Raw genomic sequence first — 20,021 nt, 5'->3', positions numbered from 1 at the left:
CTGACTGCAGGAATGTCCACCAGAGCTGTTGCCAGATAATTGAATGTTAATTTCTCTACCATAAGCCGTTTTAGAGAATTTGGAGGTACATCCAACCGGCCTCACAACCGCAGACGACCTATAACCACACCAGCCCAGGACTTCCACATCCAGCTTCTTCACCTGCAGGATCGTCTGAGACCAGCCACTCAGACAGCTGATGAAACTGTGGGTTTGCACAACCAAAGAATTTCTGCACAAACTGTCAGAACCGTCTTAGGGAAGCTCATCTGCGTGCTCGTCGTCCTCACCAGGGTCTTGACTTGACAGCTGTTCGACGGCGTAACCGTCTTCAGTTGGAAAATGCTCACCTTCGATGGCCACAGGCATGCTGGAGAAGTGTGTTCTTCACGGATGAATCCCAGTTTCAATTGTACTGTACAAGGTAGATGGTGTTGTGTGGGCGAGCGGTTTGTTGATGTCAACTTTGTGAACAGAGTGACCCATAGTGGCTGTGGGGTTATGGTACAGTATGGGCAGGCATAAGCTACGGACAACAAACATAATTGCATTTTATCTATGGCAATTTGAATGCACAGAGAGACATTGACAAGATCCTGAGGCCCAGTGTCGTGCCATTCATCCACAGCCATCACCTTATGTTTCAGCATGATAATGCATGGCCCCATGGCCCCAAGGATCTGTAACCAATTTCTGGAGGCTGAAAATGTCCCAATTCTTCCCTGGCCTGAATACTAACCAGACATGTCATCCATTGAGCATGTTTGGGATGCTCTGGATCAACATGTATGACAGCGTGTTCCAGTTCCCACCAATATCCCGCAACTTCGTGCACCCATTAAAGGAGTGGTACAACATTCCGCAGGCCACAATCAGCCTGATCAACTCTATGCGAAGGAGATGTGTTGGGTTGTATGAGGCAAATGGTGGTCACACCAGATACTGACTGGTTTTCTGATCCCGGCCCCTAAAAAAAAAAAAAGGTATCTGTGAACAAGAGATGCATATCTCTATTCACAGTCATATGAAATCCATGGATTAGGGCCTTTTGAATTTATTTCAATTGACTGATTTCCTTATGAGCGATAAGACAGTAAAATCTTTGAAATTGTTGCATGTTGCATTTATATTTTTGTTCAGTGTAGTTACTGTATGTTTATAGATGAATTCAGGTGTTAATGTTAAAGGACAGTATGCTGCTGTACTTAGGACTCGACCTCACAACTCAACCTCACAACAGATTGGCAATAATATATTTCTGCACTTTGCTAAAGTTACAGTATAAATAAATATATAAAACAACTTGAAGGTGTTATTTCTATAACATTACAGTATACTGCTATATAAGAATCTTGTATAATTGTTTACTGTGACCACACTTGGGGCTTAAATGGGATTTGAACTCATAAGCTCTTGGTTGCTACCCAATATTTTGAAAATAAGGTACCATCACTGGGCTTTGATAGGTGGTGGCAATATACTGGTGGGTCTCATTAGCATATCTGAGGGGCGTGGTCAAATATATGTGTACAACCGTTAGTGGAAGTGTTGTAGCTGTTTAAGTGTTTGATGGTTATGCTAATGCTGGGAAAGAACCTTTTCTTTGATACTGTCTTTCAGTAAACTTCATAAGAGAATGTGTCAGTAATGAGCTAAAGTGTGAAGAGGTTATTGTGCATATTCCAGTAACTTAATGGAAACTTGTTGTCAGAAGTTACTGGAAACTAATTGTCAGTAAGTTAATGTAAAAGTCACAATAACTTTGTTAATGTTGTCTGTTCATAAACATTAAGCTTGTACACTCAGTTCTCCAGCCCTAATATACACTGACTGTTCAAAACATTAGGAACACATTCCTAATAGTTGCCCTCAGAACAGCCTCAACTACTCTACAAGGTGTCGAAAGCGTTCCACAGGGATGCTGACCCATGTTGACTCAAATGCTTCCCGCAGTTGTGTTAAGTTGGCTGAATGTCCTTTGGGTGGTGGACCATTCTTGATACACACAGGACATTTTTGAGTGTGAAAAACCCAGCCGTGTTGCAGTTCTTGACAGACTCAAACCAGTGCGCCTGACACCTACCACCAAACCCCGTTCAAAGGCACTTAAATATTCCATGTCTCAATTGTCTCAAGGCTTAAAAATCCTTCGTTAACCTGTCTCCACCCCTTCATCTACACTGATTGAAGTGGATTTAACAGGTGACATCAATAAGAGATAATAGCTTTCACCTGGTCAGTCTGTCATGGAAAGAGCAAGTGTTCCAAATGATTTGTACCCTCAGTGCATATATAAATATATATAAACATATACACACAGTGCATTCTGAAAGCATTCAGACCCCTTGACTTTATCCTCATTTTGATACGTTACAGCCTTATTCTAAAATTGATTAAGTAATGATTTTCCCCACATCAATCGACACTCAATACACCATGATGACAAAGAGAAACCTTTTTTTTTGTTTTTGTAAATGTATTAAACATAAAAAACATAAATACCTTATTTACATTAGTATTCAGAAACTTTACTCAGTACTTTGTTGAAGAACCTTTGGCAGTGATTACAGCCTCGAGTCTTCTTGGGTATAACGCTACCAGCTTGGCACGCCTGTATTTGGGGAGTTTATCCCATTCTTCTCTGCAGGTCCTCTCAAGCTCTGTCGGGTTGGATGGGGAGCATCGCTATATTTATTTATTTATTTATTTATTTATTTATTTATTTATCAGTGTATTAGACACCAAAGCATCCAAATATATTTCATTTTTTAGCTAGTCACCATGCAATTGTAATACTCACTTTCCTACCAGACCTTTAGGTCAGTGAGTGTGATGCATTAGGTAGAGTAAGTGTGAATTTCACAATAACCCACTTGTAACTAATTGACAGTAAGCTATTGAACATTAACTTCTCGTGAACCAGGTTCTACTGGAAAATGCACGCTAACCTTTTAACAGTGTCACACATTCTGACAAAGATTGCATAACAAACAATGTCAAAAGCCTTGCTCAACCTTGTTCAACATAATGATAAAAGCACTTAAACTGTATTTCCACTGACAGTTGGCACAAATACTAAATATTTAGACCATGCTACAAAATATGCTAATGAGCCCCCACCAGCACATTTTCCCCACCTACATTTCAAAGTGCAGTAATGGTTGCATCTAATGGCTGCGTTTGTTACCAAGTGGGAAGTGGGAATTTACAACTGGGAAAAATCAGCTTGAACAACCCTCCAACTGGTAATTTCTAGTGGGAAATGCGTCTATCATCCCTGATCTTCAACTTCTCCCACATCACTGACTAATGAAATTAGCTCAATAACTGTATTTTTTCGGCAGTTAACTGGAACGACAAAACATTATGCTAAAAAGCAATCTATTAATATGGCTTTTGAACTCTATACATTTTTGACAAGCATGATAGCTGTACTTTTAGTTCATGGTTGACACAGCTTGTTGGCCATTAGTCAATTGACGGTTCACAATGGTTTCCAAGCACGTTAATGCATCCAACAGGTATTTACTTCACAACTGGTAAATTCACAACTGGTAAATTCCCACCTCCCTCATGGTTAAGAATGCAGCTTGATATTCATATATTGTGGAGATTTTTTTCTTCCTTATACTAGATCAACCACACATGTACCCTAAAAGGTACCAATCAGAACCATGTGAGTTCCTATGTATACCTCTAAAAGGTACCTAATGTGTACCTTTTGACCTTGTTGTACATCAGGGAACAACACTGTACTGTAACCTTACTCTTATTTTTCAGAGTGTGTGGAGATACTGTATGCTCTTGGTAACAAACAACCATCGACTGCTGAAACATTAATACATTCCGACCATAAGGTTGAAAGTTCAAATCCTCAGAGTATTTATGCACACTATCAGATCTGTGCTGGCGGACAACCGCATGGCGGTTGTTTTGTCAGAGGTGGAATTGCATTTGAGCTGTCAAATCCACAAGCGTCTCCTGGCATTATGCCAGCGGTACCAATGCACCAAGTCTGGACCCAACAGGACCATAAACAGCTTCTACCCCCAAGCCATAAGACTACTAAATAGTTAAACAAATAACTATGTAAGTCAGTTAAGAACAAATTATTATTTTCAATGACGGCCTAGGAACAGTGGGTTAACTGCCTTTTTCAGGGGCAGAACGACAGATTTTTACCTTGTCAGCTCGGGGATTTAATCTAGCAAACTTTCGGTTACTGGCCCAACGCTCTAACCACTAGGCTACCTGCCGCCCCAAATAAATACCCGGACTATCTGTATTGACCCTCTTTGCACTAACTCTTTTGACTCATCAATACCCTTCAGCAACTGTTTATTATCTATCCTGATGCCTAGTGTGGTGGAAGAATCAGAATTAGCTCGGTAACATAGATAATTAAGATGTCTTATCTGCATAATGCGCTTATATGATTGAACTGTTGAACTCTTGTTATTAGAATGTATCCCTTCGGACTCTGGTGTTGGCAGTTGCACTTCCTCCCTCATATGGGCCTCAGTCACCTGGGGCCCAGAGAGGGGAGAGGACAGGCTTGTCTATCACATGTCCCTGTTGCTATGCAGAATATCAGAAAGAGAAGAGGACAGGAGGGAACATTGTCTTCATATGTAGATATGTATCTTTACCTATTACAAACCATGTGGGGAACCAATTACTTGTCTCCACAATGTCTGTGCGCCAGTCACTCCCTCCTTCGGCCTTGGGGGAGATAAGGTCTGAGACAGGATGTGTGGGATAGTGTCTGGAATCATTGTATGTCATCTTTTGTGTTGCACCTATCCTGGGATAGTGTATCTTAGAGGCTCACTCCCCTCAGTGAGCTCGTCCAGCCGTGTGGTCAAGGACATGGGTTTTACTTGAGATAAGGGTATCTGGAGTTGACAATTGATTTATGCCATAGAATGAGTTGGTGATTCTGTGCTGTGAAGTACCATGGACGGGCAGGGCCGTGCCTTAGGGGCCAAACTCTGTACAATAAGAACAGTCTTCATAGCAAATGCTATCTGGCTGGGGGATACTCATTTCTCATATATCAAATCCTAACCTTGTGATCCATTCCACACATCTGTTGTTTGTCATTTAGACTAAAGGGGTGTATCTTTGCTATAAAAGGTGTTTGTATTAATTGTCTCAGGGCTCTCAACGAATCATCTAAGTGTGGTTTGTCGAACAGCAATCGTTATTGCAGAGCACTCACATCATTCACTTCTGTCTGTGGTGTGACCTGCTTTCCTTATTAAGTGAATAAAGATTTAGTTTAAGCATAACTCTGACTTGTGTAATAAGTTTGTCTCTCTTCATTTGATACCAAAGAAATTAACCACCACACAAGTCAATTTACCCTTACCTATATGTACATATCTACCTCAATTACCTCGTACTTCTGCACATTGACTCGGTAATGGTACCCCATGTGTATAGCCAAGTTATCGTTACTCACTGTGTATTTATTCCTTGTGTTATAATTTTTGCAATATTTTTTCCTCTGCATTGTATTTCACTGTTAGTCTACACCTGTTTTTTTTACTAAGCATGTGACACACACAATTGTATTTTATTTTAATTTACCTGAAGTGGAAATTTGACTTTGGCTTTATGGAGCATCATTAAGTTAAATCCCATGCAGCCTTGTTTACAAGTTCGAACATTGGATTGTGATATGTAATCTACACCTCAATAAGGCTGATAGAAATCCTCTAACGCGAGTAGAACGATGTGGATTCATGACAATGACAAAACGATTTGCCGCTCACCGATTTGACAGCTCTCATGTCCCTGCTACACTACAGCCATCGGGCATCCGGCATTGTCATCCACCATCAGCCATTGAGGGAACGCTTCCTCTGAAGTCAATGCAAGCTGCTATACTGCCCATGTTGCGTCATGTCCAATGGCAAGCTCAAGAATGGTTGACACGCGCTTTCATTCTATTTTGTGAATGGAAATAATGACAAAAAAAGATTTCAGTTGTTTTTCAGGTGTAGCAGGTACAACGTCACATTAAACTCCAGCTATGCGGGTGTCGGCTATTGCATGTTTATGCTTGATCTGATTGAATCTAGGCCTTAATGTCAAGTGTCCCTGAGCACTGCTACTTTTTATTTGGTGGTGTCAGATATTCACACAATTATTGACTTGAATCCGGGTAACTTTTAGTAAAGTGCAGAAATGCATTCTTGCTAATAAATCTCTGGCCAATTTCTGTCATGGCCACAGACCTGGTGGCAAAGCAGCAAATTCAGGTTGCTGTTACTTAAGAGACTGTCATTTAAAATCTCAGGTGTGGTTGTGTCCCAAGTGTGCTAACCAATGAGGAGGTCAATTCCATTTAAGTTCCAGTCAGTTCAGAAAGTAAACCAAATATTCCAGTATTGAAAATATAAAAATTTGAATTTCTGTGTACTACTTCCTGAATACAATTTGTTGTTGTATATTTATTGACAAATAAATACAGTTCAGCTGTAGAAATACATTAAAAGGTGTTTCCACTATTTTCACTGCAACTCAGTAGCTGGTAACTTACTATTAAAAAAATACAGGAAAGGTTTGTAATAGCTTGTGCAATAAGCGCAATTGAAAGTGAGGATTTTTCACGTGGAAAATCACATGAAAACATGTTTTTGGAACACTTCACGTGACATTTCCCATATGAAAACATGTGTTTTTGGAACACTTCACATTTGACATTTCACAAGTGAAAACGTGTTTTGGAACACTTCAAATTAGAAATTGTGTAGTTGTCATATGTTTTGATGTTACTCCTGAATCATACTGATGAATACAGTATAATAGTTTTTTCTTAAGTATATTTTTTTAACAAAACTGAGATTTACTTTGAAGTCCAAAGTGTAGAAAAGGAGGGGAAATCAGTTACTGACACAGACATGGTAGCGTAGCAAGAATATCGGAATGAAATAAACCAAGAGTTTGTGAGATCAAATCCCAGGTAAGAACATGTTGAATAATAAATACTGAATAAAAACGCATACACAATGTAGTCATGTATGTTAAAGTGAGTCAAATATAAGTTGAAAATAAATGCGCTGTGTATGACAGTTGAAGTCGGAAGTTTACATACACCTTAGCCAACTACATTTAAACTCAGTTTTTCACAATTCCTGACATTTAATCCTAGTAAAAATTCCCTGTCTTAGGTCAGTTAGGATCACAACTTATTTAAAGAATGTGAAATGTCCAAAAAATAGTAGAGAGAATTATTTATTTCAGCTTTTATTTCTTTCATCACATTCCCAGTGGGTCAGAAGTTTACATACACTCAATTAGTATTTGGTAGCATTGCCTTTAAATTGTTTAACTTGAGTCAAACGTTTCAGGTAGCCTTCCACAAGCTTCCCACAATAAGTTGGGTGAATTTTGGCCCATTCGTCCTGACAGAGCTGGTGTAACTGAGTCAGGTTTGTAAGCCTCCTTCCTCGCACATGCTTTTTCAGTTCTGCCCACAAATTTTCTATGGGATTGAGGTCAGGGCTTTGTGATGGCCACTCCAATACCTTGACTTTGTTGTCCTTAAGCCTTTCTGCCACAACTTTGGAAGACCCTTTTGCGACCAAGCTTTAACTTCCTGACTGATGTCTTGAGATGTTGCTTCAATATATCCACATCATTTTCCTACCTCATGATGCTATCTATTTTGTGAAGTGCACCAGTCCCTCCTGCAGCAAAGCACCCCCACAACATGATGCTGCCACCCCCTTGCTTCACGGTTGGGATGGTGTTCTTCGGCTTACAAGCCTCCCCCTTTTTCCTGCAAACATAACGATGGTCATTATGGCCAAACAGTTCTATTTTTGTTTCATCAGACCAGAGGACATTTCTCCAAAAAGTATGATCTTTGTCCCCATGTGCAGTTGCAAACCGTAGTCTGGCTTTTTATGGCGGTTTTGGAGCAGTGGCTTCTTCCTTGCTGAGCGGCCTTTCATGTTATGTCGAGATAGGACTTGTTTTACTGTGGATATAGATACTTTTGTACCTGTTTTCTCCAGCATCTTCACAAGGTCCTTTGCTGTTGTTCTGGGAGTGATTTGCACTTTTCGCACCAAAGTACGTTCATCTCTAGGAGACAGAACGCGTCTCTTTCCTGAGCGGTATGACGGCTGCGTGGTCCCATGGTGTTGATACTTGCGTACTATTGTTTGTACAGATGAACGTGGTACATTCAGGCGTTTGGAAATTGCTCCCAAGAATGAACCAGACTTTCTTTTCTGAGATCTTGGCTGATTTCTTTTGATTTTCCCATGATATCAAGCAAAGAGGCACTGAGTTTGAAGGTAGGCCTTGAAATACATCCACAGGTACACCTCCAATTGACTCAAATGATGTCAATTAGCCTATCAGAAGCTTCTAAAGCCATGACATCATTTTCTGGAATTTTCCAAGCTTTTTATAGGCATAGTCAACTTAGTGTATGTAAACTTCTGACCCACTCAAATTATGATACAGTGAATTATAAGTGAAATAATCTGTCTGTAAACAATTGTTGGAAAAATGACTTGTGTCATGCAGAAAGTAGATGTCCTAACCGACTTGCCAAAACTATAGTTTGTTAGCAAGAAATTTGTAGAGTGGTTGAAAAACTAGTTTTAATGACTCCAACCTAAGTGTATGTAAACTTCCGACTTCAACTGTATCATAACAACTCATTTTTGCTTGCAGGGCATCACCTGTGAAGTCTCGACAATGTGAATCCACATGTGAACGTTATGTGATCACGTGAAAATCCACATGTGAAGTGTTCCAAAAACACATGGTTTGAGATGATTTCACATGTGGAAATGTCACGTGAAATCATGTGATTTTTCCATAAGGGAAGTGGAGAAAGAGAGAGATCTCTTCTTCTAGCCATGGTAGCCAAAAAAATGGGCAACTGTGCATTTTAATACATGACCCGAAGCATGATGAGATGTTAATTGCTTAATTAACTCAGGAACCGCAGCTGTGTGGAAGCACCTGCTTTCAATTTCAATTTGAATCCCTCATTTACACAAGTGTTTCCTTTATTTTGGCAGTTTCCTGTATGTGTGTGGGTGTGAATATGCATTGTAAAGCGTATGTGTCTGTATGTGTGAATGCATGTGTTGACAGTAAGCCTAATCAGCGGTTATGCCCAAGTACAGCGAGTAGACACCACCAGAATGCATCTGTATACGTCTCTGGAGACAGGAGCTGCATGTGCAGAAACATACAGGTGAGAAATGAGGTCCCAAGACACAGAGGCTGACATTTACTCCTTGGAAATGCAGGCCTATGACAGAGAATCATTATTTGTGTGTCTACATCGTGTACAAACACACGGACAAACCAAAAATTGCACACAGGCAGCGCACGAACGCACGAACGCACACACACACACACACACACACACACACACACACACACACACACACACACACACACACACACACACACACACACACACACACACACACACACACACACACACACACACACACACACACTACACATACACACACACTGGGGCCATAGTTCAGACCTGTGAGAGTGAGTGAACGGGACACAATGACTTGGTCCCAAATGGCACCCTATTCCCCATGTAGTGCATTACCTTTGACTGGGGCCCATAGGCTGCCATTTGGGACGCAGAAAATGAGAACTGAGAGGAGAGGGGTCTCTCCCTTACTCGCTGTCATTTTTCACTGAGTGGATGTTGAATGAGGTGTTGAATCAGACTTGTTCCTATAGCCCTGTGGATGTATGTGTCTGAACTAGCATTAGCATACTCTGAAGTAAACGATGACCTGAATATGGTGGATGTTTAAAAAAAATATGCATTTAATGTCTGAGAAACATATTGTAAATAGTGTCAAGGAACTACAGAGCTCCAGGAGGCTGTCCAACAGGATGTATAGTGTCATTTTTATGAAATAAGTAATCTCTTGTAGACAGACGCACGTAACATAAATGGTAGTAATGTCTGTCAACAGACTGTGGATTTGTGACGACTAATGAGGAACTTTGTTCCTGTATGCTGATTTTCCGTCAATGATCATTTGGACAAAGCACGATCTCACAGGTGCCCATATCTTTCGAATTCCGTTTACGTTTAGGGGGTGGAGACTTCACAAGTCATGTTAATATCTTTCTCTTAACATCTCCCCTCAGAATTTAACCGAGCATCTGACACAATTATGCAAGATTTTAGTTCTGAGTTTCCGAGATTATGAAATATATTTAATTTCTTTCCTCTCTGTGTGAAGGGGGATTATGAGTGAGTGATAACATGAATTCCCAGTACGGTGCAGTAACTGGTGCTGTGGGAAGGCTGCGGGGAGGATGGGACCCAGGGGAACCACGGGGGGATTAGCTCCAGATTAAGGGCTCAATCATGGGAGGAAATTACTCCACATCTCATAGAACATCATATCCCCATGGAACATGCATACAGGCACTAATCCACTGAGATTCCCATCTGGGTAAACATCTTTTCATGATTGTCTTCAGTTGTATTCTGGGACTGTGTGTGTGTGTGTGTGTGTGTGTGTGTGTGTGTGTGTGTGTGTGTGTGTGTGTGTGTGTGTGTGTGTGTGTGTGTGTGTGTGTGTGTGTGTGTGTGTGTGTGTGTGTGTGTGTGTGTGTGTGTGTGTGTGTGTGTGTGTGTGTGTGTGTGTGTGTGTGTGTGTGTGTGTGTGCGTCTTCTATATGCATGTATATCTCCCTGTTTTCAATGTCAGGTACATCATGTTCTACCCAATTAGCTGAAGCGCTAGTTTGAGGTGCTCTGGTTTGGAATACCAATGATTTTAACATTTTGGAGCTAAGTGAAAGTGTTCTTCTAACTAAGCAGTATACTCTTAGAAAGCAGCAGATACCCATAGACTTCCAGTCATTACGCTAACGCTAGTTAGTATCGTCTCAGGAAACTACCTCCAACTTCCTTCATACCGGACACAGACACATAATGATATCCACGAGTTCATCTGACTCAGGAGAAGTAGATCAAGGGGCCCCATTGCCAAAATCCTGTAATATCCCTTTAAATGTGAGAGCTCAAACCTTGCTGTGTATCTTCCTGGTTCCTCCTCCATCTCAGTTAAAAACATGGCAGCTACTTCATAACACCATATTAGCATATGAGGGATAGGAGGTTGGTATGAACCACAATAAATTAATCTCCACAAAATAATTAAGCAGCCTGGAAAATAATGAACGATATAATTGCTTGTGTTTTTCCACCCTCTGTCTGTTTTGGTGTCAGTGAACTCTTATCCTGTTTCAGTGAGCTCTGGTTTTGTTGGCTGGCTAATAGCATTAACTTGGATATGCTCAACTAATCCATGTCAAATTTGACTGATGGAGTACACAGCGATGATTAGCTAGCACCTTCAGGAGATTAAGAGATCTGATATCGCCCTTCATTCTGTTTGCTTCACTGCCTCTCTCACGTTCTTCTCACTCTCTCACGTTCTCTCACTCTCACAATCAAATCAAATCAAAACCAAATCAAAGTTTAGCAGATGTTATAGTGGGTGCAGAAAAATGCTTATGTTACTAGCTCCTAACAGTGCAGTAAAATGTCAAACAAGTACACAAATAATAAGAAAGTATAAATAAAAAACATATAATCTTGAAATGTCAGAACGAATCTAAGTAATCCAAATACAATCTATACGTATACACCTCTCTCGCTCTTTCTGTCCTCAATTGTTCGCTCTCAAACTTCCTCTGTGTCTAGCAATCCTTTGTGTGCGCTTGTCAATCACGATCCTGTCACCCAGGCTAGTAGACAGAAAGGAAAAACAGCGCGCTTATTGTGTTTACAGAAACATGCTCTCTGTCGCCTTTCTTCAAAGACATGCAACAGAGCGCAGGAACGAAACGAGGATGCTATGAGTTGCAAGGGGGGGGGGGATAAAGGGGAGGAGAGCAGCAATTAATGAACCATAGGTTCAGAGATACTGTGTAAAGTCATAAATAGCACTCACCTCATTTATTTACACCACATTGTTAGAGAGGACTGCATTTGTATGTGTTCAGGTAAAACCAAGCCATAAAACTGTCAGCCATTAGCTGTTTGCACATTCATCCATATAATGCCTGTTCTGCTCCTCTAAAATGTCATTATTTCCTGGTCAGAAGTTAATATCCTTGATCTCCCCAGGTGGCTGTTTACCTGGATGCTCTGCTTCACTTGTGTCCTCTAGAGCACTCTACTCTGCTCCAGCTCCCCCTGAAACCCAACAGTCTGGTCTACAGATGCCCTGACAACCTCTCTTACAGTACTATCCATATTAAAAAGAACTATTCTAATAATATATGCCATTTAGCAGACACTTTTATCCAAAGCAACTTCAGTCATGCACTTCACATATGGGTGATCATGGGAATCAAAATCACTATCGTGGCGTAGGAAACGCTATGCTTTACCAACTGAGCTACAGAGGGCCCTCTGATCCGCCGAGCCCATTTACTAATCAGATGTATAATTCATGGAACAAATCATTCACATTAGCAAACAAACAATCTAATTAGCCTTTAGTCGCACTCTGACATAAAGAGCAAGCCTTTGTCCTCTGGAGTGAATAAGTCCAGCTTTATGGGATCAAACCTGAACAGGGACACTGTGGCTATAATTATGAGAGGTGACCCAATGCAAAGCTGAATGACAGCAGAGGTGAATGACAGAAGAGGTGAATGACAGCAGGGCTCTGGCATGCAACAAAATCAGGGCAATAACAAGGGCATGGGCATATTAATAAAGAGTGAAAATAATATCCATGTTGGTCCACCACACCAACAATACAGCATCCCCAAGTACCATGACCCAGTGTCTGTGTTTGCTGAGAGCTGTATTTGAATGTAAAGTAGCTGGGCTCTCATTAACCAGAGGCTTATTATTGACTGGGTGTGTGAGGGAGGCAGAGGCATGCAGGTCAGGAGTGGCCCTCCAGGGCCCCAGCAGCTAATCAGCCTGTTGAATGTCAAGGGGCTGCTAGCTGGGCTGTATGTGTGTCTAACATCAGTATTCCATACTAGACAACCCACACACCACCGCATCAGAGTCATCAGAACTGTGTCAAGATCAGTGCTGTGAGTCACTGGAGGATAAGAGAGGTCAGTGTTTTTCCCTGTGAGCGTAGAATATAATAATATAAGCCATTTAGCAGATGCTTTTATCCAAAGCAACTTGTGCATATATTTGAAGTATGCTTGGCCCCAGGAATCGAACCCACAATACTGGCGTCGCAAGCGCCATGCTCTGCCAACTGAGCCACACAAGAGCGCAGTGTGAGAGTTTGAGTCCGAGAGAGACAGAGAAAATTAAAGTCCATATCCTGTATTTGTGTACATGTCTGTGTCAACAGGTACAGTGCCTTCAGAAAATATTCACACCCCTTGACCTTTTCCACATTTTGTTGTGTTACAGCCTGAATTTAAAATGGATTACATTTAGATTTTGTGTCACTAGCCTACACACAATACCCCATAATGTCAAAGTGGAAATATGTTTTTAGAAATGTCTACAAATTAATAAAAAAATGAAAAGCTGAAATGTCTTGAGTCAATAAGTATTCAACCCCTTTGTTATGGCAAGCCTAAGTTCAGGAGTACACATGTGCTTAACAAGTCACCTAATAAGTTGCATGGACTTGTGTCTAATAATAATTGTGTCTAACATCATTTTTGAATGACTACCTCATCTCTGTACCCTACACATTCAATTATCTGTAAGGTCCTTCAGTTGAGCAACGAATCTCAAACACAGGTCCAACCACAAAGACAAGGAAGGTTTTTTCAATGCCTCACAAAGAAATGCACCTATTGGTAGATGGGGAGGAAAAAGCATACATTGAAAATCCCTTTCAACATGGTGAAGTTATGTATTACACTTTGGATGGTGTATCAACACACCCAGTAACTACAAAGATACAGACATCCAGAAACCACTCAGGGTATTTCACCATGAGGCCAATAGTGACTTTATAACAGTTAGAGTTTAATGGCTATTATAGCAGAAAACGGAGGATGGATCAACAACATTGTAGTTACTCTACAATACTATCCTAAATGACATAGTTAAACGAAGGAAGCCTGTACAGAATACAAATGGTCTTCCCTGTGGCTCAGTTGGTAGAGCATGGTGTTTGCAACGCCAGCATGGTGTGTGCAACGCCAGGGTTGTGGGTTTGATTCCCACGGGGGGCCAGTACAACAACAAAAAAAATGCATGAAAAGAAATGTATGAAATGTATGCACTCACTACTGTAAGTAGCTCTGGATAAGAGCGTCTGCTAAATGACTAAAATGTAAATATTCCAAAACATGCATCCTGTTTGCAATAAGGCACTTAAGTAAAACTTCAAAAAATGTGGCAGAAAATGTACTTTATGTCCGGAATACAAAGCGTTATGTTTGGGGCGAATCCAACACAGCACATCAATGAGTACCACTCTTAATATTTTCAAGCATTGTGGTGGCTGCATCATGTTATGGGTGTGCTTGTCATTGGCAAGGACAAGTGAGTTTTTTGGGGATGAAAATAAATGGAATTGTCACGTCCTGACCCTAGTAAGACGTCATTTTCTATAGTAGAGTAGGTCAGGGCATGACAAGGGGTGTTTAGTCTATGTTTTCTATATCTATGTTTTGTTCTAGTATTCTATTTTTATGTTGGAGGTTTTTTGGATGATCTCCAATTAGAGGCAGCTGGTTCGCGTTCTCTCTAATTGGAGATCATATTTATGTTGGGGTTTTTTCTAGTGTGTTTGTGGGCAGTTGTATTCTGTTTAGTTGTGTTCTGTGTAGTCTTCAGTACCTGACAGAACTGTTAGCTGATCGTTTTCTCTTTGTTATTTTCTTTAGTGTTCTGAGTTTAAATAAACAGTAATTATGAGCACTCAACACGCTGCACCTTGGTCCCCTCTATACGACAACCGTTACAGGAATAGAGCTAAGCACAGGCAAAATCCTATAGGAAAACCTGTCTCTGTCTGCTTTCCAACAGACTATGGGAGACAAGTTCACCTTTCAGCAGAACAATAGCCTAAAACACCTGGCCAAATATACACTGGAGTTGCTTACCAAGATGACATTCAATGTTCCTGAGTGGCCTAGTTACAGTTTTGACTTAAATTGACTTGAGAATCTATGGCAAGACATGAAAATGGCTGTCTAGCAATGATCAACAACCAACTTGACAAAACTTGAAGAGTTAAAAAAAATATTGTACAATCCAGGTGTGCAAAGCTTTTAAAGACTCACAGCTGTAATCGCGCCAAAGCTAATTCTAACATGTATTGACCCAGGGGTGTGAATACTTATGTAAATTAGATATTTTGTCACGTCTTTCGTAGGTAATGGACCAAGGTGCAGCGGGTTGAGTGCTCATATTTCACTTTTATTGAACACTAAAACAAGAAAACGTACGAATGAACAGGATGCAGGCTAAACACAAAGCTATGCAACTACAACTACCCACAATACCCCCATACAAAACAACCCCTATACATAGGACCTTCAATCAGAGGCAACGAGGAACAGCTGCCTCCAATTGAAGGTCAAATCAATAAACTGAACATAGACGTAAACAACCTAGAACTAACATAGAATACACTAACCTAGAACCTAAACCTAAAACCCCGGTACACTCTAAACCAACACCCCTTCTACATAAACACATAGCCCAATAAACCCCGAAACACTCTAAACAAATACCCCTTCTACATAAACACATAATATAACAAACCCCTAAACACTCTAAACAAATACCCCCTGCCACGTCCTGACCAAACTACAATAACAAATAAGCCCTTTACTGGTCAGGACGTGACATATTTCTGTATTTAAATGAGATATTTCTGTGTTTTCAACTTGTCATCATGGGGTATTGTGTGTAGATGGGTGAGAGAAAACATATATTCAATCCATTTTGAATTCAGGCTGTAACACAACATGTTTAATAAGTCAAGGGGTATGAATACTTTCTAAAGCACTGTATTTGTGTACATGTCTGTGTCAATGTACGGTACACAGTATTACATGTGTGGAACTAGTATATACATACGAGAAAATGTGATTATCAGACATTGATTTGATGTGTGGAGTATACAGTACATCAGAATTTTTTTACATTGGTTTTGAATAAAACATTCTGCTCTGCTTTCGATAGTTGTGTTTTCATCAGTACACTAAACTATGGGGGTTTGAAATAATTTCACTATTCGATTAGCATCATTAATATTTGACGGATATTCGAAATACTTGTGTTTTTTTTGTTACATACGTTTTTAATCTGATCACTGCTGTGTAAGGGAGAGAGGCTGGAGCTCTATTGCCAAACTAGCTAGGCTTTGAGGCCACATGCTGCACTTTCTCCCCAACCCCATTCAGATAAAACAACAGCCTATCTGTTGGTAGCCTATTAAACTCAACTCTACGATTGGCGGTGGAGTTGAGCGGCGACTAGTGTGGGCAGACTGTAGCTCGTAAATCGTGGAGTTGAGTTGAGTCGTCTAACCCGTTGGTTGCTCGATGTAGCCTAATCCTTTTTATTTCACTAACTTTTAATTCCGTCCTTTTATTCCATATTTTGTGAACTCTCACTCCACTCACTACTGCTGCTTTGTTTGGCCAACATAAACAACAAGCTACACACGTACGGGTCGGCTACTGGCCTTTTTATGGGCTTTTCATGGAGTGCAAGTGATAAACACTACATTGAGAAGTTTGTTGTTTTATTAAATTAATAATTTGACATGTCATGATATCCTTGTGTGAAACAATGTCACATGGATATTTTAATTTCATTTAGAAAAATACATTTCAGTGGTAGAATATGCCTAAAATTCATATTTTCTTCCTCACAAAAACAAATACTCACAAGTATTTGAATACTAATGTCTGTTTTGGATATTTGAATATTCAAATAACCACGCACATCCCTACACTACACATAGTGATTATATTATCCACATTCTGAAGGGAAAATATGCTTCTTGCTTCACATGAATGGGTATGAAAAGAGCCAACTCTAACATCTATCAATATCTCTCCACTCTCTCTCTCCCTGTCTTTCTCTCCTTTCCCTCTCTGTACCTCTCCCCTCTCTTTCCTATATCACACTCTCCCTCCACACAGGATAAAGACATTAATGACCCCCTTCCTTCCTTCTTGTCACAGTAATTAGCCACCCCCTCACACACATGAAGAACTACTACACTGCTGCAGCTGTGCTTACCCCCCCACCCCACCACACACACACACCCAATTACTAAGGGGGGCGTATTACGGAAAGTGACAGTGAGTGGAGGGAGACGAACTCGTGATGCTCGTAGTCGAAGTCTGCTGCTCAGACCACTGAGCCACCACAGTTCAAAATGCTCTAGCTCGCCGTGAGAATACTTGATGGTAATAGCCAGTTGTTTTTTAATTATTTTGTTTTAAGAATTTATTTTGTTTTATTTTGTTTTAAGAATGAATGCCTAAACTGTTAGCCTTTCAGTTCTTTTTTCTGTTTTAACCCTGTAACCACGCGGAATTAACCCTGTAACTGCGCAGAATTAATGTGTCAAAAACAGACGTTCATCCCACAATACGTCGAATTTGGAAGGGAAACGATGAGATCTTGTTGGAGCGAGAGTGTGTGGGTTGAGAGAGGAGAGATGTCAAGAGGTCATAGCCAATGACAGCCATGTTCCAGCAGCCTTCCTCTCCGCAGGACCCTCCATCTCGCCCCACTCATCCACCCCTCCCATCTCCCCCACCCATCTACCTCTCCACCCGTCCACAAACCCCATCTCCCTCCCCACCCACCCACCCCTCATAAAGCCCCATCTTCTCCCACCAAACCCCCCTCCATATCCCCCATCTCCCACCACCCATCCACCCATCCATCTCCCCTGCTCTACACCCCTCATAGTTGCTAAATAACAGTGCTACCATTAGTCATAACCATCCTAAAAGAGTGTCGAGTCAAGGTTTGAAATCAATAGTGAGTCTGTGAACTGTGAATGTATCTGCCCAGAACAAGATTTAGAACAGAGCTAAATTCAAAGTATGAAGAGGAATGGTAGAACTCTTAGCTTCTATTACAGATGATGTGTTCTCAGATGGGTGAACTGGAGATGCACTTCATGTTTGTTGGCCATATTGCCTTCACCCATACTATATTTTCAGATGAGAGGCAAGGAGAAGAGACCTGTCGACCAGTGTTTCCCATTTTTGTTGTAGACCAGGACAAGCACACCTGAATCAACGTGTCAACTAATCATCAAGCCCTCAATGAGTTGAATCGGGTGAGTTTGTCCAGGGTAACAACATAAATGTGTGCTGTTGGGGATACTCGAGGACTGGAAATGGGAAACACTGCTTGTAGACTACTGAGAAGATTGTTATATGAAGGTACCAGGGAGGGAATCTTACCTTGAATAGAATATAATTAGTCTTACCTCGTTGATGAGGAACTGTAGCTGGAGGACAGCGGCTCCACTTTCATGCTGGCTATAGCAGTCCACACCAGGCCGTCCCAGGCTGATGACATCACAGAGTCAAGGAAATAACCAGGAAGTAGAATGCATTGGCATAGCACAGGACAATGTCTAGCGCACACACACACGTTTGCACACACACACACACACACACACACACACACACACACACACACACACACACACACACACACACACACACACACACACACACACACACACACACACACACATGCACGCATTGGCAGACACAGAAAAATACACACACACAGCAGGATGCATTGGCATAGGACAGGACCATCTCTAGCACCGACTGTATGAGCAGGATAAAACATGAAAAACACTGAACGAACCAGTGGAGACTCCTCAGAGGAGGAAGGGGAGGACCCTCCTCCTCAGTGAATTCAATAAAAATAAAAACAGTGAAACGTTTAAAAAGTTACCCTTTTTAGATAAAACTATACTAAATATATTCACGTCACCAAATAATTGTTTTGCAATGAAGGTCTACAGTAGCCTCAACAGCACTCTGTAGGGTAGCACAATGGTGTAGCCGGAGGACAGCTAGTTTCCGTTCTTCTCTTGGTACATTGACTTCAATATAAATCCTAGGAGGCTCATGGTTCTCACCCCCTTCCATAGAATTACACCGTAATTATGACAACTTCCGGAGGACGTCCTCTTACCTATGAGAGGTCTGGCAGCATGAACTGAAATGTTGTCCACCCAATCAAAGGATAAGAAAATCAATCTAATACTGAAAGGATAAGCTACAGCTAGCTTGAATGGCCGTGCATCAAATGTGGTGAGTTGTTGACTCAAAGAGAGAGAAAGACAATAGTTGAACCATTTTGAACAAATTAATTTCTTCAAAAATAAAGGAGAAGCAAGAGAGAGAGAGCTAGCTATATTTTGTTATATTCTTTTCACTTTCACTGAGCTAGCAAATGCAGCTAGCTAGTTTAGCCTACTCAAACACCCGGCTGAAACAGAGAGAGATGCTATTTTAGCTAGATGGCTATGGCTATCCAACACCGTAACTCTTACAAGTCAAGGTAAGCTTTTAGTTTTATGAATTTATCGCAACTGTGGCCCGCCGGTGTAAATGCTTGCTGACTGTACACTGCACTGCATGATTGTAGCGAGTTTACTAACGCGTTATTTCTAGTAGCTATGTTGAGTATGACGTTAGCTAATATGGTGACCACAACAATGTAGGCTGTTTGTAGCGGTTATTGGTTATGATATGAAGGTTTGGCTTGGAAAGATTTTTTCCTGGTCACAGACAGCTGATGTGTTGTGCACTGAAGTCCACAAGCGAAGGGAAAAGGTGAGACGAGGAGAGCATATAGATGCGAATAGGAATTATACGAGCAAAGTGATCATGCTGTTTGTATGTGGCTGCTATGAAAGAGTGTGCAGGCAAGAGTGTGCAAGGCGGTATTAAATGTGTCACTGTCTGCCACCTTTATTACTCTAAGTTTTCTCCCGACCTGTGTGCGCCTACGTTCTAAACTTTCATTCATAGACTAGGTT

The 20,021-nt window shown here is 41.0% G+C and overlaps 1 protein-coding gene across 4 annotated transcripts in view; it reads right to left on the bottom strand.

Annotated features, from left to right (window-relative positions):
• The window catches only part of stxbp5l (syntaxin binding protein 5L), a 234,287-nt gene that overhangs the window by 121,014 nt on the left and 93,252 nt on the right, over window positions 1-20,021 (bottom strand). For all 4 annotated transcript variants that reach the window (XM_045704491.2, XM_014164005.3, XM_082967014.1 and 1 more), the window contains exon 3: window positions 18,447-18,528. In XM_045704491.2, coding sequence (XP_045560447.1) covers window positions 18,447-18,528 — 82 coding nt within the window. The remainder of the gene's footprint in view (window positions 1-18,446; window positions 18,529-20,021) is intronic.

This window comes from Salmo salar, chromosome 21 (assembly GCF_965601325.2).
Source record: "Salmo salar chromosome 21, fSalSal1, whole genome shotgun sequence".
Lineage (NCBI taxonomy): Eukaryota > Metazoa > Chordata > Actinopteri > Salmoniformes > Salmonidae > Salmo > Salmo salar.
This window is presented reverse-complemented; position numbering and strand designations above follow the sequence as displayed.